At 39.2% G+C, this 20000-nt stretch overlaps 3 protein-coding genes across 4 annotated transcripts in view; 2 read left to right on the top strand and 1 right to left on the bottom strand.

The window, feature by feature from the left end:
* The window catches only part of msi1b (musashi RNA binding protein 1b), a 19221-nt gene extending 15008 nt beyond the window's left edge, over positions 1-4213 (top strand). Inside the window, exons 10-15 of one of the 2 annotated variants that reach the window (XM_027140345.2) lie at positions 23-103; positions 785-841; positions 1089-1151; positions 1285-1418; positions 1715-1760; positions 1928-4213. In XM_027140345.2, the coding sequence (XP_026996146.1) occupies positions 23-103; positions 785-841; positions 1089-1151; positions 1285-1418; positions 1715-1756 (377 nt within the window). In that variant the 3' untranslated portion in view covers positions 1757-1760; positions 1928-4213. Of the gene's footprint in view, positions 1-22; positions 104-784; positions 842-1088; positions 1152-1263; positions 1419-1714; positions 1761-1927 lie in introns of both variants that reach the window. The other variant, XM_027140344.2, reaches the window with a different exon arrangement.
* A 3382-nt stretch (positions 4214-7595) lies between these two features.
* Positions 7596-15164, bottom strand: si:dkey-63d15.12. The gene is made up of 7 exons (XM_027140309.2): positions 14927-15164; positions 10234-10316; positions 8904-9245; positions 8676-8807; positions 8529-8560; positions 7989-8069; positions 7596-7831 (listed from the first exon to the last, which is right to left on the bottom strand). The coding sequence occupies exons 2-7, from the start codon at positions 10289-10291 to the stop codon at positions 7760-7762; spliced, it is 717 nt and encodes a 238-aa protein (XP_026996110.1). The 5' UTR covers positions 10292-10316; positions 14927-15164; the 3' UTR covers positions 7596-7759.
* Positions 12177-20000, top strand: part of LOC113638847 (transmembrane protein 233) — an 8219-nt gene continuing 395 nt past the window's right edge. The window contains exons 1-3 of the mRNA XM_027140310.2: positions 12177-12599; positions 17717-17851; positions 19430-20000. The exon at positions 19430-20000 is cut by the window's right edge and continues 395 nt beyond it. Coding sequence (XP_026996111.1) covers positions 12408-12599; positions 17717-17851; positions 19430-19441 — 339 coding nt within the window. The 5' untranslated portion in view covers positions 12177-12407 and the 3' untranslated portion in view covers positions 19442-20000. The remainder of the gene's footprint in view (positions 12600-17716; positions 17852-19429) is intronic.

A 20000-nucleotide genomic window follows, 5' to 3' on the forward strand; every position in this document is an offset into this window, starting at 1 on the left:
TCTCTCTCTCTCTCTCTCTCAGGTTATCCAGGATTTCAGGCAGCAACCTACACCGGCCGCAGTTATGCCTCCATCACTCCAGGATACACGTACCAGTTCCCAGGTAATGTTCACTGTTATGTTTTATATGTTAATCATTTTAATTATTATTCAGTTATAATAACTTTTAATTATACACTTTATGCAATATATTGTTATGTTTTATAATAATGTATAATATAAACAATAATGTGTTATAAACAGTATACTATAAAGCAATGTTGTTATATTAGAGACATTTATTTAACTTATGATTATATTGTAGAAGAGATCATACTGATATTAATGTAAACATATTAAACATAAAAGCATCAGTTTAACCAAATGTTGTTGAAATAATAAATAAAATAGAAATATTTTTAAAAAAACAAAGTTTTACTTAAAAATGTATTTACAATTAATCAAATTAATTTTATTTAATATTTATTTTATTTTGAAACAATAATTTTTGTTTTTGTTGATAAATATTTGAGAGCTTTAACACACACACACACACATACACACACACACACACACAGTTAGATGGCTGCTTGTAAATCTCAGTGTGTGTGTGTGGGGGGGGGGGTGCAGTGCATCACTCCTTTAAAATAACCAACTAAAGCAGTGTGTTAGTGTGTAGATACCCACATAGTTCAGTAGTGGTGTGTGTGTGTGTGTGTGTGTGTGTGTGTGTGTGTGTGTGTGTGTGTGTGTGTGTGTGTGTGTGTGCGTGCGCTAAACTGCTTTGTGTGTGTTTCTGTTCTAGAATTCCACTTAGAGAGGACCCCCCTCCTGACTTCACCCCACCCTCCCGAACTCACAGGTTAGTGCTTCTGTGAGCTTTACAAGCAGGAATCACACACATACACACACACACACACACACACACACACACACACACACACACTGCTTTCTGGGATTCCAAATATAAGCTGCACTATTCTGCTGTGCAGCAAGCAATATCATGTAATATTGTATGTAGACAAGTATTTGAAGGTGTGTGTGTGTGTGTGTGTGTGTGTGTGTGTGTGTGTGTGTGTGTGTGTGTGTGTGTGTGTGTGTGTGTGTAGCTATCCCTCTGACAGCGTATAACCCCATGGCAGCAGCGGCGGCTGCAGCAGCTGTGGTTAGAGGTGAGAACTTTTAAACTTAAGATAAATGTGTACGTATATTCACGTTATTAGTGACAGGATGCTGTCGTATATAAATACGTACACAAACTGCTGCTGTGAATGATGTTGCTAGGCTCCGCCCCCTCTCGCTCAGCTGGCTTTCTAAGCACCAGCAGTCCTGGACCAATGGCAGAGCTTTATGGAACAGCCAGTCAGGAATCGACAGTGAGCAGTTACATCAGCGCTGCAAGCCCCGCCCCCAGCACCGGGTTCAGTCACAGCCTCGGGGTGAGACGGCGTTTAACTCGACACCTTTATTACATTAACGCTAACGACCTACTGTACATCATCAACTACACACTACATCAGCAGCTGATTAATACACTTACACTTATATTCTGTTAGTTAAAAATCACACTGTAAATATTATATATATAATCAGTTTGTATACATTCACATATATTTGATGTCTTATGGAATAAAAGGAAGTTCGAGTGATCTTTATCTTTTATTTTTAACCTTGAGCTTCTGATTGAGTTCTACAGCCATTTTGTGTCACTGACTCGCCGCTCCTCTCTTTTCAGGGTCCTCTGATCGCTACAGCGTTCACTAACGGCTATCACTGAGACCGTGAGTATTAACACTAAAGTGTTGGGTCGTTCTTTCAGAGCTACGTATAGAACACAATTCTGGCTAATTTTATCAGGCTAATGTGAGGTAGCGCTAATTTAAGATACTGTTGAATTTGATGAAATATAACTGAACTTTTTGTTTGTTTGTTTGTTTGTTTGTTTTAGGCTGTTGAATGGATGAGCCAATCACGCGCTTCCATGGAAAAAACTACACTAGTGTTTCCTGTGTTTCTCTTACATCACTTCCTGTACTAACACTGTCTCTGTCTCACTCTTAACAGAAGGACATGTAAATATTTTATTTCTGGTACGAAGGAGAAGCTTTCTTGTTTTTTTTTAAAACGATGCTTTTATCTTTTAAATATTTTCATTCTTCCTGTTGATTTTGTCCCTTTTGTCCGACATGGTGTTTATTTTTGTTCCGTGTTTTTTCAAGACACTGTAGGTTTACAATCGTAGCCTCACGTTTAAGACGTCGAAACATTGACGGGAGCAATAATGTGTGTCCTGAGCAGGCATGTGTCCATGTTTATTGTTTACATCACAATAATTCCCAGGTAGCGGAAGACATTTTAATAACCGACTCACTTCTTTATAAACCTTCATATCTTAATGTCACTAATAATGACTCCATCTTAAGATCATCTCACACGTCTTGTCAGGTGAGCTTTTGTTAGCCAGCTAGCTAGTAATAACACTGAACATTCCAAACACTAATAAAGTTCGCTCTGCCACACTAGCTACCATTTCTAGCTAGCTAGCTGACATTAGCAGAAAATTAAGAACATTTATTAGTGTGTGTTTAAAGATTTTCCTCAATAATCCAGTCAGATTAACTCATGTTAACTAGCTAGCAACCATTAGCAATGAATTAGGCCATCCTTTGTTAGCTGTAAGCTCACTTGCATTAACAGTGATTACTTGCTAGCTGTCAGTCAGATGAACTCACTTAACTAACTCACTTAACTAGCATTAGCGGTGACTTTAGCAGTATATCTTAAAGTCTTGTCAAGTCACATTTATCTGTGGCTAGCTAGCTAGCATAAGACTAAGAAGGTTAATAATATTAATAATAATAAAAACCATAAAGCTCAGAACTTCTGCCAGCATAACTCATGTTTGCTAGCTAGCAGTAAAGATTATAAACACATGAGTTTATGTTAAGAAACAGTCTACTACATTAGGTTGTTTTTTAATGTTATGTTTGGTAGCTGGTTAGTTAGCGAGCACAATCAGGAAAGAAACTAAAAATTCCACTCAGAACTTCTGTCATGTTAGCTAGCTAGCCACTGTTAGCAGTGGAAGTTTAAATGTTTTTAAGAAATCCTGTTAAGTTAGCTGATGTTAGCTAGCTTGTATTAGCAGTTAGAAATATGGACATTTATACATATGGCTTCAAAATTCTTCTCAGAAATCCTGTGAGGTGAGCTGAAGTTAGCCAGATTAGCATCAGCAGTTAAATTAGCAACTTCTTTGAATGAGGCTTAAAAAAATTCTGTTCAAATGTGTCAAGTAATCTTTTGGGTAACTCGTTAGCTAGCTAGCATTAGCTGTAACAATAATGTGACACTGTCAGATTTGATCCTGTTAGCTAGCTTGCTAACAATCCTGTAGAGCTCCTTATACAGGCGTTACCATGGTGATGGCACATGCCTCGTCCTGAACACTGTTTCATTTCGTTTTTTTAAAAGGATACGATGCATTTTTTCAGATGCTAATTTTTCTACGGAAAATAAATATTCGGAAGGAATGTCGAAAAAAATGTATATTTTTGGTAGTTTTGCAACTGGATTTTATGACATTTGATTGCGATCAGATGAACCGAGGACATATTTTTCATGGAATTTGATCTCTTTTGTCTTGTAAAGAATTTTAAACGCTGTCTTTTGGATCTTATTGAGATCAAAATTGATTCACTGTGGAAAACATCTGTGATGTGTGTGTGTTTGTTTTTGTCTGCGTGTGTGTGTGTGTGTGTGTGTGTGTGTGTGTGTGTGTGTAACATGATTAAAATCATTGTACACTTAACACACAAGTTTTCTTAAAATTATTTTGAAGCTTTTTTTTTTTGTAACTTCTTGTGTGTGTCGAGTGTGACAGGCTACTAATAATGCTGGACGTGTGTGCGTGTATGTGTGTGTGTGCGTGTGTGTGTGTGTGTGTTTGATGATGTGATTTATAATGTGAATGTAACGACTCTCACTGTAACACTAAACCTTGTCATTAACATCTCTGTGTTTTGATGGCCGACTGTTCAAAACTCTTCCCTCTAAACACCATTAATATGAAGTAACGTTGTGTTTTGGGGGATTTTTGTTGTTTTTTTGTTGGTTTTTTTTGAAGACTGATTTTGGTGACATTAACTTCAGATCTCTTCCATCATGTCTCCTGTCAAACTTCACTGTCAAAAAAAAACATTTCAAAAATTCCTAATAAATTATTTCAATATAATAACAGTTTATGTGTGTTTACTGCACTGTAATCAGACCATCTGCTAGGATGATGGTGGTGGTGTTGGTGGTGATGTAGCTCGGATGATGGTGGTGGTAACTGGGTGGTAATGGTGTTGTAGATGGACGGTGGTTGTGGTGCTGATTGGGTGGTGATGTGGATGGTGGTGATGTAGGTGGATGGTGGTGGTGATGTAGATGGTTGGTGGTGGTGGTGATTGGGTGGTAATGGTGATGTAGATGGTTGGTTTTGTGATGTAGACGGATGGTGATGTAGACGGCTTGTGGTGGTGTGGTGATGTAGATGGTTGGTGGTGGTTGTGTTTGGGTGGTAATGGTGATGTAGATGGATGGTGGTGTTGATGGTAGTGGTGATTGGGTGGTGATGGTGATGTAGATGGATGGTGGTGTTGATGGTAGTGGTGATTGGGTGGTGATGGTGATGTAGATGGATGGTGGTGTTGATGGTAGTGGTGATTGGGTGGTGTTGGTGATGTAGATGGTTGGCGGTGATAGTGGTAGTTGGCTGGTGATAGTGATGTGGACGGATGGTGGTGGTAATGGAGATGTAGATGGTTGGTGGTGGTGGTGGTGATTTGTTTTGGTTGAAGTTATGAGACTAGTTTATTTAGTAACTTGTGAAATTATAGTTATAAATGTTGTATGTTATGGTCATGTGACTTACTGTATGTGCAGCACTGAACACTACATTTATGATTTTATTATGAGATTAAAATTTTAGAAACTATTTAAATAACTCACTTTAAGTCACATAAAAATGATTTCAGACAGAATGATGAACATGAACAAGAGAAATCTGCAGTCTTGTTGATCAGAACTTTATAAACTTTATAACTTTATAAACTTTATAACTTTATAAATCTCTCTTGATAAATATGACATTGTTTATGTAGTCGAGTATAAAACCTGTCCTGTGTTCTGCATCCAGATCCTGACTCGTGTAAACAAACAATATCCATTATTACAATATGCGATTTTAATATTTTATAATTATTACAATTTATATATTTATTTTTATTAAATCCTTTATTTCTTTACTGCAGTGTTTAATGTTGGAATACAGCAGTAACGTAAACACCACAAACTCATCTAAATGTGTGCAGGATTCATGAGTCCAGCTTTTACTAACCTGAGGGGAATGCTTACATTCCAGACAGACCGACAGACAGACAGACAGACAGACAGGCAGACAGACAGATATATGTTTATTCCCCTCTTTAGCCCTCCAGGGGAGTTGTGGAACTTCCTGCCACACAGTACAGTAATAAACCCCGCTGTCACTCACACTGACTGCAGGAAGCAGCAGTGAGCGAGATTCATTCACATGAGACGAAATGTTCGGTTTTATTTCGAACATAATTTTAGAGTAATTTTGAAATGTTGTGTTTTATTTTTGCACCACATTCACATCACGTTTGTCCACACACATGTCCTACACACACACGTCCTACAGACACATGTCCTACACACACGTCCTACAGACACCAGTCCTATACACACGTCCTACACACACGTCCTACAGACACACGTCCTACACACACGTCCTACACACACGTCCTACAGACACAAGTCCTACACACATGTCCTACAGACACACGTCCTACACACACGTCCTACACACACGTCCTACAGACACACGTCCTACACACACGTCCTACAGACACACGTCCTACACACACGTCCTACAGACACACGTCCTACACACACGTCCTACACACACGTCCTACACACACGTCCTACAGACACACGTCCTACACACACGTTTTACAGACACACGTCCTACACACACGTCCTACAGACACAGTGAAGTCCTTAAATTTAGATTTCTGTGAAAACTCAGTATGAAGAAAACGTATTGATATGTATTTATTTATTTTTATTTCACTTTACAATATTATTAACATGCATTAAAGAATAAACTCTGTAACTCTGTTGTACTGTGAGGCTTTAAACCGCTTCAAAATAAAAATAAATCCAAAGTGTAAAGACTCGAGTTCTACAGACATCAGCAGGAATTAAAGAAGCAGTTCGTCCAGAGATTCTAATTACAATAACATCTTCATTTAAACATCACATTTATTTATATTTATATATCATTTATAACACTTCTCTTAACCAAATCTGATTTTGTTTTCATTTTCATTTACTTCATTGTGTTTCTCTGTGTGTGTGTTTAAAGACTTAAACATCTGTTTTATTCATTTATCTGTAATTTGTCTTTTTATTCAGCTGATTTTGTCCTTGTAGATGTAATATGTTTAATTATTAATTAACATCTCTAAATGATTCTGTGAACATTTATATGTATCATCCTTCTTCTTCTTCTTCTTCTTCTTCTTATTATTATTATTATTATTATTATTATTATTATTATTATTATTATTATTATTATTATTATTAGTTGTCATGTATTTTTTAAAGGTAATGTAAAGTTTGAGTTTGTTGACACTCATATAAAGTAGTTTAAAGTGTAATAAATTAGTTATTAAATATTAATAACAGTTGTTTTGTTACTAAATGAGGATAAGGAAGAATCTTACCTGTGAGGACGAGAGGACGAGACACTGTACTCAGCTTTCAGTGTGTGGGACATGTTTGTCTCTGTTTATTGCAGAATGTGTTTGATGGTCAGGCTGTATATGTGGTTACACACACACACATACACACACACACACACACACACACACACACACACACACACACACACACACACACACACACACACACACAATGCATGCATTTGCTTTTTAGTACTTCCTGTTTTTTAAGACTTCTTTAGCTTCACACACAAGTACACACACACACACACACACACACACACGCACACACACACAAACATTTTGTTAATAAATAAGATAAAATATTAATATGCTAATTATTATAATTATTTATTAATATATAATGTTAATAAACTAATATACAATAAATCTTTATGAAACTCATTAATTATTGTGTTAATAAATAATTATATTATATTATATCATATTAGAACTTAATTAGCAATTTATATAACATTTAAGTAATAATATAATTATTATTAGTGTTTTATATATATTTGTAATACACTGCATTTAACACATTACAATATTTCTGTACAATTCTATAATCATACATTAAATGTGTGGTTCAGTGTTGAGTGTGGTGTAGTTTAGTGTTGAGTGTGTTGTAGTTTAGTGTTAAGTGTGTTATTGTTGGTCTGAGATCAGAATAAAACTGTTGTGTCTAAAACTTTACATTTGTTCGACACAACAACATTGTGATCCAATAAATAAAACCTTTACAGAAATAAATCTCAGTTCAATCAGCTGCATTTTTATTCAGCTTTATTCTAAAATAATAAAATAACACTTTATATTTATGAATAAACAGCGAGACACAAACTTTTAGAAAAATTCTATTTTTGTTTGTAATAATCAGTAATTCAGACATTTTATTATCTTAATTTATCATTTCATGTTTTATAGAAAGTTTTTACTCACTTTTATACATTAAATATTTTACACAGTTCTGATAATCAGAGTTTTTATCATTTTATTCGAATGTCTGAGTATAAAACCTCTGTGTTTACTGCACATCCTGCATCTGGAGCTTCACCGAGCTGGAAACAAACAAACAAACAAACAAACAAACAAACTAATTAATAAACAAAAATCAATTGACAGATGTGCTGAAATATTATTATTATTATTATTATTATTATTATTATTATTATTATTATTATTATTATTATTATTATTAATAGTCAGTACTCTGACCTCCTGTGTGTTTTTCCTCTCAGATCCTCTGTAAAGTTTCACCGCAGCGTAAACGACGCCTGTATCAGCCGAAGGCTCCGACTGCAACAAAGAGTCACTTTCTCTTTATTTATAATCATTTCATTCCATTATAGACCGATAAAACATATTATAATATAATATAAGAAAAGAAAAGAAAAGAAACTTTCTCTCATTTTTAGATATACAGAATAAACCTGTCACTTATTTTACATTAAAGGTTCCTGTAGAAATTAATGAACATTTAATTTAATAATTTTGTTATAAAGATGAAATCTTAATCAACAGAGTTAGAATTTAATAATGAAGAGTGATCATATAACACAGAACACACACACACACACACACACACACACACACACACACACACACACACACACACACACATTAATCATTAATACTACTGACATCTCACATCTCTCACAATAGAGAGAGAGAGAGAGAGAGAGAGAGAGAGAGAGAGAGAGAGAGAGAGAGAGAGAGAGAGAGAGAGAGAGAGAGAGAGAGAGAGATGTTTCTCACCTGGCTTTCCTTCTTTCTCCTCATGCAGAAACCTGTATACATTTTGAAGCTGTGATTAAACACTGATGTTACACTGAGCTTCTTCATCTTCAGGTCTTCATCATTTCTGTTTGTCTTGTGTGTGTTACACTGACACCCGTCACTCACCTCTGTGTATAACGCAGCAGCTGACAAACACAACACACACAACAACCAGCAGTGAAGATACCAGCAGCTTCCACATCAGAGAGTTCTCAGCAGTGGGAGCAGTGGGAGTGATGATGATGGTGAAGGTGGAGTCTGTAAGCATGACAATAAATACAGAAAGATCATTTTTAATGATTGTAGATGTGATGGGACAGAATCTGGTTTCTATAGTAACAACTGACTACTCACTGACGATGAGCTGTGTTCCTCCACCCGAGGTCTTCGTGCCGAGTTGTGGAACGTCCTGCCACACACTACAGTAATAAACCCCGCTGTCACTCACACTGACTGCAGGAAGCAGCAGTGAGCGAGATTCATTCACATGAGACGAAATGTTCGGTTTTATTTCGAACATAATTTTAGTGTTATTTTGTAATGTTGTGTTGTTATTTTTCCACCACATTATTTTCCAGCGTCCGCTCGCTGATGTCCTGATGGTGAAGTGACAGGTGATGTTCACATGTTGTCCTGGTGCTGCGGTCATGACGGCTGGTGTTTGTTTTACACTCACGTTTACTTCACACACACATCCTACAGACACAGTGAAGTCTAACGCTCAGAAATAATAACCTAAAGATTATAAATATTAAAATTTATAAATATTAACCTAATGATTATAAATATTATAATTTATAAATATTAATCTAATGATTATAAATATCATAATTTATAAATATTAACCTAAAGATTATAAATATTATAATTTATAAATATTAACCTAAAGATTATAAATATTATAATTTATAAATATTAACCTAAAGATTATAAATATTATAATGTATAAATATTAACCTAAAGATTATAAATATTAAAATTTATAAATATTAACCTAATGATTATAAATATTATAATTTATAAATATTAATCTAATGATTATAAATATCATAATTTATAAATATTAACCTAAAGATTATAAATATTATTAAAGTTTGCAATTAATTCTGATGCTGTTTTCTTTCATTTATGGTTCTAACAAAAGTCATTACAGCAATTTCTCTCTCTCTCTCTCTCTCTCTCTCTCTCTCTCTCTCTCTCTCTCTCTCTCTCTCTCTCTCTCATATATATTAATTAATTACTTTAATAATATTTGTAATCTTTACAGTAAAACAATTAGATTATAGTCTAACACATTCTCACCTTCTGTAACTAATATTAAAATATCAGAATAATTAATGTTATTATACAATAATAATATTAATAACAATAATAGTATTATAAATAATAATAAAAATAAAATAATAATAATTATTATTATTATTATTATTATTATTATTAGTATTATTATTATTATTATTACTACTACTACTTTTGTTAGTATTATTATTATTGTTGTTATTATTATTATTATTATTATTATTATTTATGTCAATCGTAATTAAATCTTAAATCTTTATTTTTATTGTTCTGTAAAACATAATTATTTTCATAAACATATATTTTTAGTTAATAACTAATTAGTTTGATTGAATTCAGCTTTAAAAATGGTTAAAACTGGAGATAAAGAATAAAAGCTTCTCACCTGAGAGAAAGACGAGCAGAAAGAACAGAGACGCTGCGATACACTGTGTGTGGGTCATGTTTCTGTTTACTGTGTGTGAGTGTCTGTCAGGGGAGGAAAAGTCAAGCACATACACACACACACACACACACACACACACACACACACACACACACACACACACACACACACACACAATAGAGAGTAGTAGAGTTTAGTAGAGTGTAATAGAGTAATATAGTGTAGACGAGTGTAATAGAGTTTAGTACAGAGTATTAAAGTGTGTTAAAGTGTAATAGAATGTAATAGAGAGTAATATTGTGTAGAAGCGTGTTTCAGAGTGTAATGGTGTAGTAGAGTGTAATAGAGTGTAGTAGAGTGTAGTAGAGTGTAGTAGAGTGTAATAGAGCGTAATAGAGTGAAGTAGAGTGTAATAGAGTGTAATAGAGTGTAGTAGAGTGTAATAGAGTGAAATAGAGGTAGTCGCGTGTACTCGCGTGTCCCTCGAGTGTCTGTCGCCGTGTCCTCGAGATGGCCTCCGCGTGTCGTCGCGTGTCCCTCGCGTGTATAGCGTGTAGTAGCGTGTAATCGAGGTCCGCTTGTCTCGCGTGGTCGTCGCAGTGTCATCGGTGTCCCCGCGTGTCCCGTGGTCCCCGCGTGTAACTCGCGTGTCGTCGCGTGCCCTCGCGTGTCCACGCGTGTCCCCGCGTGTTCGTCGCGTGTCCCCGCGTGTCCTCGCGTGTCTCGCGTTGTGTCTCGTCTCGCGTGTCTCGTCTCGCGTGTCTCCGTGTCCGCTCGTGTCCTGCGTCGTCTCGCGTGTCTCGTGTCCTCGCGTGTCTCGCTGTGTCGATCGCGTGTCCTCGCCGTGTCCCGCGTGTCTCTCGCGTGTCTCGCGTGCTCGCGTGTCTCGCTTCGCGCGTGTCTCGCTCGCGTGTCCTCCGCGTGTCGCGTGTCTCTCGTGTCTCGCGTGTCGTCGCGTGTCTCGCGTGTCCTCGCGTGTCTCGCGTGTCGTCGCGTGTCTCGCGTGTCCGTGTCTCGTGTCTCGCGTGTCTCGCGTGTCTCGCGTGTCTCGCGTGTCGCGTGTCTCGCGTGTCATCGCGTGTCTCGCGTGTCGCGTGTCTCGCGTGTCCCGTGTATCGCGTGTCCGCCGTGTTCGCGTGTCGTCGCGTGTCTGCGTGTCTCGCGTGTCCTCGCGTGTCGTCGCGTGTCGTCGTGTCTCCGCGTGTCTCGTGTCTCGCGTGTCGTCGCGAGCTCCTCGCGTGTCGTCGCGTGTAGCGCAGTGTTCGTGCGCGTGTCACGCGTGTCATCGCGTGTCCGTAGCGTGTCCTCGCAGTGTCTCGCGCTGTCGTCGCGTGTCCTCGCGTGTCTCGCGTGTCGTCAGCGTGTCCTCTCGTCATCGTCGCGTGTCGTCGCGTGCTCCCCGCGTGTCGTCGCGTCGTGTCCTCGCGTGTCTCGCGTGTCGCGCGTGTCGGTCGCGTGTCTCGCGTGTCCTCGCGTGTCTCGCGTGTCCCGCGTGTCGTCGCTGTCGCCGCCGTGTCCAACTCGCGTGTCTCTGCGTGTTCTAGCGTGTGTGTGTGTGTGTGTGTGTGTGTGTGTGTGTGTGTGTGTGTGTGTGTGTGTGTGTGTGTGTGTGTGTGTGTGTGTGTGTGTGTGTGTTCTCCATCCTGCCCACTCTCACTTTCCCTGAATGGAAAAGCGACTGATTCTCAACTGTCTCACGGTTAGAATAATGATGAGAAACATTAGCATTCAAATCTGTTCAGTTTATTACAACATCTCTGTCTCTCTCTCTCTCTCTCTCTCTCTCTCTCTCTCTCTCTCTCTCTCTCTCTCTCTCTCTCTCTCTCTCTCTCTATTTCTGTCTCTTTCTCTGAAGTAGGATAAGATTCACTTTCACTGTAACACCCTTGGAGGTAATTAAGGCGTATCCAGTCTCTGGCTCACTCCGCTTCTTCTACTGAGCGTCTCACACTTCTCTCTCTCTCTCTCTCTCTCTCTCTCTCTCTCTCTCTCTCTCTCTCTCTCTCTCTCTCTCTGCTGTCTCTTTCTCTCTTGTTCTGTCTCTCTCTCTCTCTCTCCTTCTCTGCTGGCTCTCTTTTGACTTTCCTTAATCATTTGCTGCATATCTACTGAGTCCATCACGTGTAGTGTGTATTGCGGACGTTGTGTATGGGTGTGTGTGTGTGTGTTTGGTCATGAGTCCTGGACTTCCGCGATCCGAGGAGAAGGCGAAGGATTCGATCGACGGCAGCGTGGATCAGAGTCTGGAGCGAGGAATTGAAGGAGAAACTCCACCACCGCTGAGAAATTACATCTTTCTGACTATTTTCACCTGTTTCTGTCCTGCGTGGCCCATCAACATCGTAGCGCTCGTCTTCTCCATGATGGTAGGGGACATTTATCTCTTTATTAGTCAGCTGTGTGCTAATGGGGTCTACAGAGCACTTTTTACAGAGGAAAGTTGGAGTCTCTCTCTCTCTCTCTCTCTCTCTCTCTCTCTCCCCCTCTCCCTCTCTCTCTCCCTCTCTCCCTCCCTCTTCTCTCGCTCACATTGGAGGTGATAAACAGCTGTATGAGTGTGTGTGTGTGTGTGTGTGTGTGTGTGTGTGTGTGTGTGTGTGTGTGTGTGTGTGTGTGTGTGATCAGCCACATGTTTGATCTCCTCCACATCTCCCATGATCTACCGTATTTCTTCCACCGTTCCTTTATCACTTCTGTTCTCACACTAGTTTCCTTCCTCAGAACTGAGGATTGTGAAATCTGACCAAACGCTCGGCTTCTCATGATTCAGCCCGAGTCATAAGTGTTATAAATAGATGAGCTTCATGTATCGGCAGCGTGCACAAAGTGTGTAAGGGTGCACACACACCCCATAAACACCACTTCTCACACCCACATACAGATACAGACTACAGATACTCACAGGATCGTGTGTGTGTGTGTGTGTGTGTGTGTGTGTGTGTGTGTGTGTGTGTGTGTGTGTGTGTGTGTGTGTGTGTGTGTGTGTGTGTGTGTGTGGTCTAAATGCCACTCCTGCCCACACATAAAGTTATTTACATTTAAACTCACACGCAACAAAACACCTTCTTATAATATCAGCAATGAGAAGTTTCACAGAGTGACACACACTTTACATCTGAATGAACACTGTGCACAGTGAGAATAATAATAATAATAACAATAATAATAATAATAATAATAATAATAATAATAATAATAATAATACCAAGAAGAAGAAGAAGATGAAGGAGGAGGAGGAGGAGGAGGAGGATAGATTATGATATATTCGTGTGAGATGTTTTCTGTACATCACCACAACACACCTGGAGCTTTCATTATAACAACAAATAAAGATTTAAAAGAAAAAAAACAAAATATCTAAAGAAATAAATGAAATGTTCAGTAAAAAGGTTTCCAGTTAATAACAATAAACTGATGAATGTTTTTCTAGTTATAAACGATGACTTTATTTATGACTCATGACTTATTTATAAATCAATAATCTGTTTCAATTTTTATGGAGCATCTTTTAATATTTTAATTTATTTTTAAATCTATTTCTAAAGTCATTCCTAAAAATTTAATTATTTAGGATTTTTATATTTTGTGCTGTTCTGAAATCTCTCCTCTTAAATTAAATTAGATGATTAGTTTTATAATTAAAGTGTAAGAAAATAAACCTTCCTAAATGGAGAAGGACTTTTTTTTACGATTAATATATTCATATTTGCGAATGTAAAAAATTCTAAAATGAATGTGAATATTTTATAACAGACAGAAATAAATGTAACACGTCCATATTTTATGTGAAATGTCGGTGGATGTAAAGAAAGATCTACACACGCATCGAGCTCGCATATCTGTGTGTGTGTGTGTGTGTGTGTGTGTGTGTGTGTGTGTGTGTGTGTGTGTGTGTGTGTGTGTGTGTTTTCTGTATAAAATAACACATTATTTAAGGATAAAAAGAGTTAAATGAACATTAATTCACGAGACTTCAGCACGAGGGATCTGTTATTTCTGTAACATTTAGAGCTGGAATTTGTTTGTGTTTTTCTTTTTTCCTGTGGTTTATTTCAATCGCTGTGGTTGTTTACGTGTGTGTGTGTGTGTGTGTGTGTGTGTGTGTGTGTGTGTGTGTGTGTGTGTGTGTGTGTGTGTGTGTGTGTGTGTGTGTGTGTGTGCCAACGTTAGGCGCTAGGAGTGAAATTAGAATACATTTTTTTATAAAATTGTTTACGAGTTACAGGAGTCTGAAAATTCTAAACAAATCAGAATCAGAATGAAAATATCAGCAAAACAGATTTTATGTCAATTTTATGTACGAATACAATGAAAAGGTCCACGTAAGATTTGTGTAGAATATACAAATATTTTATTCCTTATTTTGTTTAATCTGTTTGTATTGTTTAAATATAAAATATAAACTCTTCATTTTATAAGCTTCCGAAATTATTTTTAAATTCTGAACTATAAAGTAAAAGTGGAACACAAAGACAATTAGAATAAAAATATAGAGAAGGACAGAGAAGTGTAGAGGAACATCAGAGGAACATCAGAGGAACATCAGAGGAACATCAGAGGAACATCAGAGTAATAATAACTTTAGAGGAACATCAGAGTAATAATAAGATCAGAGGAACATCAGAGGAACCTCAGAAGAACATCAGAGGAACATCAGTACTGCAGTGAGTGTATAAGTGAGTAAACGCCGTACCTGAGTTTGTTACCAGCGTCTCTGCCCTTCTCCTCCTGCAGTGTGTAACAAATGAATTGTTTTACTGAGTCTCAGTCTCACGAGAAGCTTTGAAAGGTGGTTTGACTTTCACACCTTAACCTCAAAGATTGTGCATTTGCTGAGAAGTTGCACGTTGACAAATTAAAATGCACACAATATCATAAACGCTGTAATCCGTGTGGTTCGTTTCGACTGTAAGACAGAAGACAGGACAGGAAATTGTTGTAAAAGTGAGTGTGAGTGTGTAACGTCACCGTGAGTGCTGTAACGTCCAGCAGCTCGTGTTGTTTAAACGTTCAGAAAGGAACGTCATGTTAACGTGAGGAAATACCTTCAGTGTTTATGTTTAACTCAGAGATTAAATAAAACTTCTGTCATTTTTATCTTGATCGATTCGAATGATCAGATTTTAACATGAAAATGATTTTGTTCGATTAATTTTGTGAATATTTAATAAGTCCGAAGGCCGAAGTGAGGCAGAATCTGCAGTCTCGCTCTCACGTGCTGCCGATAACTATTTATTCATACAAGGAAAAAATAATTTGCACTAATTTGCACACTTCCACACGTCATACACACTCCTAGAACAAAGGGATGTTCAGTGTGTGCTGATGATTAAAGGTTCTTCACTGAGGAACAAAGGATTTGATAGGAAACATTTCTGTCGGGTTCTGCCTGGAACATTTAAGTGTTTCCCCACAGGAATAAGTCAAGAACCCTAAAGGGGTTTTCTAAGAGTGTATCAGCTCTCAGATCTGTCCATCTCACACTATATTTAGTTTAAATCAATGCAGCATCACATCAGAAAAACTCTCTCATCATACTCCCCCCGTCTGGCTGGAAAATGGTTCGCTCCACTCTGAATTTCACCACACGCCTGCATTAGTTAGATTAAGCTCAGATTTAAGTGTTTGTGTGTGTGTGTGTGTGTGTGTGTGTGTGTGTGTGTGTGTGTGTGTGTGTGTGTGTGTGTGTGTGTGTGTGTGTGTGTGTGTGTGTGTGTGTGTGTGTGTGTGTGTGTGTGTGTGTGTGTGTGTGTGTGTGTGTGTGTGTGTGTGTGTGTGTGTGTGTGTGTGTGTGTGTGTGTGAGCAGCAGCAGCAGCAGCATCATGGAGAAAAGCGAAACGTGTGTGAGGTTTCAGGTTGACTGTGCTGTCGTCTGTCTTGAAATGTAACACACTCTCAAATCACACCATCTGCCATCTGACTCTCACACACACACACACACACACACACACACACACACACACACACACACACACACACACACACACAAACACACACACCTCAATCATGATACTTAAAAGAACAGATTGAATAACAAAAAGTGTGGGTGTTTTACTGAAGGAGATGAAAAAGTCCACCGCCGTTTCGTTAGCGGCTCCAACTGTAGTGCAAACTAAAAGTCAACATCTGTCCTCAGGTCTGTTTATTGTTCTGTCCAATATTATTGCGTTACATTTACAGCACACACACTTCATCCAGAGCAACTTACATGTTATCTCTTTTTTTATACAATTGAGGGTTAAGGGCCTCGTTCAGTTGCCCGGGTAAGTAGCTGCTTGTTGCCCCTGGGATTGGTCCAACACCGTAACCACTAAGCTACCACGTCCCACATGACCACAGATTCTGTCCAGTGTTCTATATGGTGAAGTAAATATACTGTAAGAGCTCCTGTAAGTTCTTCTCTTTAATAATGAAGGAAGATGTGGCTGAGTATCAGATGCTTATAAACACAGGACAGAATCCTGACACTATGAAGCCCTAAGGACGTATGACTTTGGGAAATACAAGACTCTATGAACAGCAGATTGTCTACAAAGCAGCGTGGGAACATGGGAATATAGGGGTTTGTATACACAGGACACTAAGAATAGAAGCTCCTGTAAATATCAGCAATACAGGACCTGGGAGCTTGGGGTCTTGGAACAAAGCTCAGAGGAACCAGACTCCAGAAATATAGTTTCTTGATGAGATGGAGAACTTTGGAAACAGAGCCATGAGAAGCTGACAGTGTTGGGAACGTTACTACAGAGAGATGGAGAAATTTCAGTTTTATTTCCCCAGCAGAGATCCAGTGAAGGCTGTGAACAGCTAGTAGCATGAAGCTGAGACAAACTTTAGACTGTCTGTAGTGTGTTTATTCCACGTCACTGAACCTGACCTGCTGAGCTAAAAGCAGAGCGGCATCTGCACTATGTCCCTCAAGTGTGTGTGTTTTATGAGCTCCATTCGATCTGTTAATCTCAGAAAAAAGACACAACACCGCTGATGTGTGTATAGCTTACATGCTAATGCAACTCATGCTAGCATGATAAATATGCTAGGACATGTTGCTAGGCATGTTGGCAAAGTTTTACATATGTGTATGTACTAAAGTGTTCTGACTTGGATACAGGAGTTGATTGGCTAATGTGTGCTCTGATTGGCTGAGAGAGTAGACTGTGGTCTGATTGGCTGAGAGCAGTAGACTGTGGTCTGGTCGGCTGAGAGCAGTAGACTTTGGGCTGATTGGCTGAGAGCAGTAGACTGTGGTCTGATTGGCTGAGAGCAGTAGACTGTGGTCTGATTGGCTGAGAGCAGTAGACTGTGCTCTGATTGGCTGAGAGCAGTAGACTTTGGTCTGATTGGCTGAGAGCAGTAGACTGTGGTCTGATTGGCTGAGAGCAGTAGACTGTGCTCTGATTGGCTGAGAGCAGTACACCACAGGTTGCACTGTGTATATTACAATGAAATGTATAATGTTGTGTGTTTGTGTTTGTCTGTCAGTCGCAGAGCAGCTACGATAACGGGGATTATGATGGAGCTGGACGTTTGGGGAGGAAGGCTCTGCACATGGGCATCGCTTCATTCATCATTGGCATACTCATAATTATGACCTTCTGCATTGTACACTTCACTACGGTATGAACACACACACACACACACACACACACACACACACACACACACACACACACACACACACACACACACACACACACACACACACACACACTCACACACACACACACACTCAAACTCAACCACACTGTGACCGACTTGAATCCCGAGTATCAAGCTGTAGCAAAATATGACTATGACACCTGACCCTGTGTCCTGCATTACAGAATTTACTATAAATTATTTTCCATCACTTTCTGAGGAGAACGATATTATGAAGTGGTGAAAGTGAAGCACGCAGAGTGAAATGGTGTCACAGCTTTCTTAATGGCAAAGGCAGGAGGTACAGTAGATCCCAGCAGGTTCTTCTTGCCACAGAAACAGCCAGGTCTCGACCATCCATCCTCACGGCAGCGCGAGCGTATCAAGTTAACATGACCCTCTGTCTGGAGGACATTGCTTTAGAACCTGGAGATGAACAGGAGGATCACTGAAGATGAGTCTCAAGTTTTTCCTAGAACTGAATCTGAGAAATGCTCCATCACCACATGCAAATGATTTAGACGAGACTCCAGGTAGTGTTTGACCAGCACAATGCTGAGAAGCAAGCAGCTCCTTTGGTTTACCAACAGGATCTTGGTCATGCTTGTGCTTTATCTACTCATGCTTCTTGTATCTCACACTAGTAACATCTGGGATTGCAGTTAGGGATTTAGTTGATTTCATCTTGCTGACTTTGGCTAATCAGTACTGCCTTGCTTAGCTAATCTACTTATACTTACATTCATCATCATACACCATCTTCTGTAAGCACTTTATCCCTGTCAGGGAAGATCATGGTCAAGATCTGGAGCCTGTTCTGGGAACAGTGGGTTTGATGTGAGAATTTCATCACAGGGCAGCATACAGACGGCACATATGTACAGACAATCAACACTAGGAGGAAATTATCATAAGCAGTCAACATACTGGGAGGTGAGAGGAAACCAGAGAACCCTGAAAAGACCCTCCTGTGAAACCCAGCACAGACAGTAACCTGAGCTCAGGATTGAATCGAGGAACCCTGGAGGAGCAGCACTGCCCTGTGAGCCTCCAGCAGCTTTAGATAGGATCACCATTCATTCATTCATTCATTCATCTTCTACCGCTTATCCGAACTTCTCGGGTCACGGGGAGCCTGTGCCTATCTCAGGTGTCATCGGGCATCGAGGCAGGATACACCCTGGACGGAGTGCCAACCCATCACAGGGAACACGCACACACTCTCATTCACACACACACACACTCACACACTACGGACAATTTTCCAGAGATGCCAATCAACCTACCATGCATGTCTTTGGGCCGGGGGAGGAAACCGGAGTACCCGGAGGAAACCCCCGAGGCACGGGGAGAACATGCAAACTCCACACACACAAGGAGGAGGTGGGAATCGAACCCCCAACCCTGGAGGTGTGAGGCGAACGTGCTAACCACTAAGACACCGTGCCCCCCCCTAGAGAGGATCTAATCTGACTAATAATCTTCACATTACACCTTAATGCCTCAAAATGACTTATTCATGAAACTGACCTGAAAAAGAGTGTTAATGTTTTTCAGCACACCATCTGAACATGCTGAGGAAGCTGACCTGGAACAGTCTCAGCGTGAGGTTCATCATGACCTTTGTAGGACATGCAAGACAAAGTGGGATGTCTGGATGTCAGGAGGCTCAGCGTCGCCCCCTGCAGCACTGTACAGTCTCTATGGCTAATGTAATATTTTATACATTTCAAAGTTACGCTCTGAACTCTGGCATGTGTAGATTCTGGTGCAGAGCGAGTGAGAAAACCAGATGTTTATTTTATACACCTTCATCGTGTTATACAACCGGTGTTAATTACAGTTAGTGTTAAAGACACACCTCATCTCCACATCAAGTTTCTCCTACTCATGAGTTTGTTGTCTATATTTTTGCTAACGTCAAAGACAACGACAATATTTGAAAAGTAATTTCAACAAAGATGATTGAATGGAAAAGGTTAATTACATGAAGTCAGGTTTGTTTAAGGAAATTGTTCAGCAATTACAATAAATGTGTTAACTTTCACCTTTATACCTTTTAACATAGCTGATTAGCAAAGACACATTTGCTAGCTAGCTGAAGCTATTAGGCTAATGTAGCTGGCAG

The sequence above is a fragment of the Tachysurus fulvidraco genome, chromosome 14 (genome assembly GCF_022655615.1).
Source record: "Tachysurus fulvidraco isolate hzauxx_2018 chromosome 14, HZAU_PFXX_2.0, whole genome shotgun sequence".
NCBI lineage: Eukaryota > Metazoa > Chordata > Actinopteri > Siluriformes > Bagridae > Tachysurus > Tachysurus fulvidraco.

What these genes read in the sequence shown, in the direction of transcription:
- si:dkey-63d15.12 (XM_027140309.2), bottom strand. Translation starts at nt 10,291, where the DNA reads ATGACCCACACACAGTGTATCGCAGCGTCTCTGTTCTTTCTGCTCGTC. An exon ending in GGAGAAAGAAGGAAAGCCAG is followed by an intron (nt 8,070 to 8,528) that starts GTGAGAAACATC and finishes TCTTTGTTGCAG; the next exon opens with TCGGAGCCTTCGGCTGATAC. An exon ending in AGAGGAAAAACACACAGGAG is followed by an intron (nt 7,832 to 7,988) that starts GTCAGAGTACTG and finishes GTTTGTTTCCAG; the next exon opens with CTCGGTGAAGCTCCAGATGC.